The following is a 6,000-nucleotide window of genomic DNA, read 5'->3' as shown; positions in this document are numbered from 1 at the left end:
TTGGAAAGAATTTGAGCAGAAACAGTTCATAATTTGTGCATTAGAATGAACATTCTTTTCCAATTCTAAAGCCCTAGATTCACCTCCCTCCTCATATTATTATTATTTAGGTGCTTTGACCTTATTAAAAATATGATGATTTAGGGATCATTTCCAAACCCTGATGAATGAAATTTTAAGCTTTCTTTTTCCAATTTCTTATTGTTAATAAAAATTTTCACCATCTTTCATGCAATATCAGGGGTGTTTTACTAATGCCCCATAGTAATTTTCCAGTTGTGAAAAAAAATTATCTTATAATCTTCTTGTTCACTGTGTGTATACGAAATGAATGATCTGGTGGACTTGGGAGGTCGTGTACTGTTATTTTTAGGACTCTATCACTTCACCCTTTTGCCAGCGTGGTTCCTGGCTAACTTTCCCATGAGTTTTTAACCTCTCGCTAGGCTCTGCTTATGTAACAGGAAACAGGCTGTCAGGAACAAACAAACAGGGGCATATCAGGCACACACTTAGTAGCAAATGATTTAGTTTTCTCTGCCCTTCACCCTCTTAAAGTAGACCGATACACGCCCTCAACTCCAAGTCTTCTGGCATGGTGTTCCTAGATTAAAATAATATAATTTCCGTTTTGGAAAGGCAAAATATTCTACCAAGACCATGATTTAATCCAGGCGACGGAAAAGATGAGCTTATTCTAAGGTGAACTTTGCAGTGGTGTCATGTCCTGGGACTGTGGATTTAAGTATATCTTCGCTCTTTCTCCAACTCTTAAGGCAGGGGTGATGTGCAAGCTTCAAGAGAGAGATGATATCGGACGAATCGAACTGGTCCAGAAGCTGGCAAGAGAAAACTATCAGTTTTTGCAGACGGACAAAAAAGAACAGGAGAAGTCTGAACACGTAAGCCTTTTACCTCTTGGGGATGCAGATTTGAAGGGGTGGAAAATGTTTCTGCCTGGTTGTATGTTTGAAGGAAATAGTATTTTATTTTAAATTCTTTAGGTTTGGGGTTCCCCCCCACCAAGAGCATTCTCCTTAGTGAAAATCCCAGCTGCTCATAGCTCTAAGCAAGTGGTTTCTGACACTGGATTTATAAGAGAACTCTTCTCAAAAGTAAATCATGTAGAAATATGAGCATTTAAACAAATATGAATGTATGTGTGTTTATGATCCTAGTTTGATGGCTTTCAGGTTTGACTTTGGAAGTTGTGCCTAATCAGATAGTCTGGAGAATATGAATTTTGAAAGAACATGCCGATGTATGTACTCTCATGTTTAGTACAGAGATGGACCTGGTTTCCAAATGAACATATCCTAAGTCACTAGCAACAGATAAGAACAAGAAAACAGATTATAGATGCTCTCACCCAGTGGGAGGGTCTGAGGGGAGTTTTCCCAGTATCTTATGAAGGCTTGTGTTCCAACAAGAGTTATATTGTTCGGATGCAGTTAAAACTAGAGGAAAGGGACATTCTGCTTGGTCTTCCTGAAAGCAGTTATTCAAGATTGAGCCTTAGAGCTGGCAATGCTGCTGTTAGGCTGGGAGCACAATGGGACCACTTTCTTCTGCCACGCATTGTTATCTGTGGACTTCGTTGTTGTTTGCTAAGACTTCACTCTCAATGAGTGCTGTGCCATCCAGGATTGCTCATGAAGAGGAAAATTCCTCCGTGCTTGTAAACATGTCTTTCTCTGACTGTAATTTTTCCTTGGAATTTTATTTTCAACCCTTTCCAAGGGGGAAAAAGTTGCTTCATGCTTTTCTGCTCCAAGTCCATGAATACAAGTGACAGGGTTTTATTGAGCGGGAGAAGAGGCGGCATGTCTGAGGCTGGCTGTTTAGTTTAATAACACAGCATATCTTTAACAGTGGAACACTGAATCGTAACGGTTGGTATTTCAAGAGAGAAAATAATTAGACAATTTCAAATCCTTGTAATTGCACTATTTTAGGGGTGACTGTTTAAGTGCACGTAGAGGTCTCAGACACCTTCACTTTGCTAGGTACCACTGAACAATTTAGCAGCTTGTTCAAGTTGTTATTATAAAAGCACCCTGACAATTGATTTTTTTCATAGGCTAACTCCCAACCTCTGCTGTGTCCTTAGGATATTTGAGTATCATAGCATGTGGCTTAAATTTCTTAAAAAATATTCCTTTTAATTCATTTTAATTAGAAGAGCAACAGTTTTCCTATGTCATATTTTATTGATTTCAAGATGCACATTTTCCCCACATTTTAGCATCCCTGAAATCAGGATGAGTTTTAATAATTAATGATATGAAAACATGTTTAATTGTGAGCATTTTTGTTTCCTAGTGGTCCTTAAAATAAATGCTGTATCTTACAACTGATTGCAGATTAGATGCAGTAAATCAGTGACAACTTCGGGTACGTCAAGATCTTTCAGAATCATACAGTAGGTTACCACTTTGCCAAAGTTAGAAATAATCAGCTTTAGGTCACAAACAACATTGCACTTTTTAAAAAGATACCTATGTTATCTTTGTCTTATATTTACTTCAATCTAGAATGTTATAAATATTTATAACTAATGTGTTTTTATAACTATAGAAATCTGAACTTGGTGCTAGTAATTGTAAAGGCTTTTAATGTGAGACCGAAATTTAGTGGTTGAAGATTTGCAAATTTGCTTACGGTTATTTGCCCTCTGTTACTTTAAAACTTTCATTTCATTTCTGAAATAAAACACTAAGATTTTTTACTTCTTGCATGAATATCATATGATGGATGCATTAACAGCTCTGAAATATTTGTGCCCCTGAGAGCAAAGATGGTGCGTAAATAAACATTGGAATTAGAACTTCTTCTGTGTAGACTTTCCTGTGAAGATTAACATAAAGAAAGGTAAACATTAAGGATCTTTCTTTCTTAGCGATAAACATAAACTCAGCCATTCTGTGATCTCCCTTCTGCAGAATGACACCAGTTGAACCAATCAACTCTTGAGGCTGTTACTGACGTAGTGCTCCACTAAATGGATCGTTCGGTACTAGAGACTTACACTTTTTACAATACGTTACTAGAAATAAAACCCACATGATAGTTTATTTTAATCTTTTGTCTTGAGCATTTGATGTATCTATACCTTTGCTTACCCCTTAAGCTGGCAGTGTTCCTGAGGTTGGTGCAACATTTCCGTTTTTTCTGCCTTGCCTTTTCAGTAGCAGTCATCTGCTCTTGTGCATGGAAACTCAGTTATAACACACAGCATGGACAGAGGCAACTGCAGTTTACTTCACATAAACCTAGGTCTGCAGTTTCCTCTTCTTGTTATAACAATAATGACCAACCTCTGAAGTTACAGATTTCCTTGCTTTTATGATTTTAAAATACTTCTCCTATGTCATCTACCATTCCTGGGCCAAAGCTAGCTAAGTAGAGAGTGATAAAATTTGAGTTAGAATACAAGTTGCCTATTCAGTCATTCTTTTCACTGAACTACATTGCTTTTCCAGTTCTAGAATGCCACATGTGTGCCATAGAGAAAGCTACTTCGAAGTACTACTGCAGAGGCAAAGACATGAATTTGATAGAATAAAGCCTTTGTTGCTGGTACATCTTATTACAAATTAAAGGAGATTAGAGATTTCTGAGTAGGCATTTCTCATATTTTCTTAAACTGGAAAATGCCGTGATTCCAAATGCATGCAATTAGAGAAGCACTTCACTCTGTGCTTTTGCCAAAGTGTTTCTGAAATTAAAAAAAAAAAAAAATTAAATGTATAATTTTCACAGGTTTCTCAGGAAGCACTCAGTTTTTCTATGTTCTTTTAAATAGCTATGGGCAAAATTAGGCAGCACTCATTCCTACATGTTGAAAATTGTATATGAGTACTTTGAGAATGGGACAGAAATCGGCTGTCTTCTAAGCATTATGGTCACAGGGTTAACATTTGGTCATTAGTTCTTTAGAGAAATGACCTCTTATGAAGGCGTTGTTTTTCCTAGTCTTGCTTCTGTGATTATATCAACAGAGGAAGGGGCATGTGCGACCAAATGGGAATTTTTGAGCTTATCCCTAAAGGATGACTCATGGTCTTAAAGAAAGGCAGGGAGAGCATCTCAGGCAGAGGACCAGCAGGGAAACACACGACTAGAGCCCTGGGTGATTCACAGGGAATGGAAAAGGGCAGGTTGAAAGGGAGGCTACAATTCACTTGTGAAATACCCAGTAAACCACCCTAAGGAGTTTAAACTTGCCTTTCTGGCAGAGGAATGCCATCAAAGAAAGGAAGTGGCATAATCACATGTGGCCTTTGTGAGATCTCTCTGGCTTTGGTTTAGAGGAAAAATTGAGTGAGGAAGAGGGAAATGTTGGAGAGAACCCTGAGAAAGCTATTGTAGTGCGTCAGGTGAGAGATGTCAGCCTGAACCAGGGCAGTGACTGTGGGAACTGAGAAGGCAGTAGATGTTAAGAGTTGTTTGGACAGTATTGGCAGAATTTGATGACCGGTAATGGGGGATGTGTGTACTATTTTACATTAAGCAATTTCTAAATTTTTATTTTGGTTTCTTTAGTGCTTTCCTGATCTGTGTAGTCTGAATTGGTGTTACTGTACTCTCATTCTAGAATACTCTGCAGCTTCATTCATTCACTACACTTTTATTTAAGCTATTGTTGTAGAGGAACCAGAATAACTGTGGTAGCTCCTACCCTCAAGAAGTACAGTCTAGTTGTGGAGAAAAGACATCGATGCAAATCAGTGAGATACAGAAGGCAGTGATGAGAACCCCAGGAGAGATACATAGCAGTGAGAAGGATTATTTACACCTGGGGAAACAGGATTCTCTTTTGAAAGATAGAGGTAGAGTTTGACTTGGATCTTAAAGTAGTTTGGGTTGGATTTAAACAATTCAGTTGAAGAATAGCATTAGAAAATGCACAGAGATGTCAAATACAAGATGTTTTTCCTAAAATCTGGAACCATTTTTTTGTCACCAGAGTACCAGGAGCTGGAGGTGGGAGAGGAGGCAGGAGAAAGAGGATCTAGTGAGGAATGAGGTTGGGACCAAGACTGTGGAGGAGTCTCAGGGCTGAGAAATTTCACCTCGTTCTAGAAATAATGAGGACACATTGAGTATTTGGTTTGGTTACTTTTCATAAAAAAAGGAGGTTGAGGCAGGGCCATCATGAGGTAAATGGTGTTATTTCAGTCTGACTGATTAGAAAGGTGGAGCTGACTTGGGCGGAGAGCGAACTCAAGTCTCATTGCCTCTGGAGCTCTTCCCTCAGCCATCGCCACCGGAGTGAGCACTGACTGGAGGCTAGGAAGCCGAGATGACCACGGTCACGGCAGTCCTGGGAAGAGGGGATGGACAAGAGCGCAGTCCTGGGGGAAAGAGACTGCTTGAATATGCAGGAATATGGTCGCGGAAGGTCTACATGTGGCTCCTAGTTTCTAGAATACAACTCTGCTTTTTACCGGAAAACTAAAATCATATTTCTCCTAAAATGTAGCTTATGCTTTGTAGTATATTAAATTGTAGATTGGAAATACCAACATTAGCTCCTAAACTGACTTCCCAACTTCCAACTGTAGAGACGAGTAGTGTCTCTAAAATGTATGTGAAAACCGTGTTCAGCAATACTTTCCCTAGGGACCCTGTCTGCATCCCTCCCTCTCCCCACCCCATTTTCTCCTGTTCCTTTGTTAAGTCTGGGGACCCACCCGACTTCCTTCCCCTTTTCTAATTCACTCATGAAATAAGTATGGGTGGGAAGGGGATTTTGCACATTCTGAAACTGAATCTTGGCACCATCTGCTGCAAGGGTAGGGTCCCTATCACTCAACCTAAACCGGAATTTCCTTTTCCCTGTTTCCTGCAGCCTCATCCTGGAATTCTGCCTACGTCAAAGGGTTCCTTGTTTAAGGATTACTAGGGGAGAAGTGCTTTGGAGTATTCTGCCTGCGGTCATTCTTATTTTACGTATTAAAAGTTGGTCTCTACCTTTTCCCAACTTTCATGTAGTTT

General features: G+C 39.3%; 1 protein-coding gene across 1 annotated transcript in view; it reads left to right on the top strand.

Moving 5' to 3' along the window:
- The window catches only part of RAPGEF5 (Rap guanine nucleotide exchange factor (GEF) 5), a 188,073-nt gene that overhangs the window by 94,009 nt on the left and 88,064 nt on the right, over positions 1–6,000 (top strand). Inside the window, exon 6 of the mRNA XM_012659442.1 lies at positions 777–902. Coding sequence (XP_012514896.1) covers positions 777–902 — 126 coding nt within the window. The remainder of the gene's footprint in view (positions 1–776; positions 903–6,000) is intronic.

Source organism: Propithecus coquereli, unplaced genomic scaffold (genome assembly GCF_000956105.1).
Source record: "Propithecus coquereli isolate 6110/MARCELLA unplaced genomic scaffold, Pcoq_1.0 Scaffold61, whole genome shotgun sequence".
Classification (NCBI taxonomy): Eukaryota; Metazoa; Chordata; class Mammalia; order Primates; family Indriidae; genus Propithecus; species Propithecus coquereli.
The sequence above is the reverse complement of the archived record's forward strand: the minus strand, read 5'-3'. Positions and strand labels throughout refer to the sequence as shown.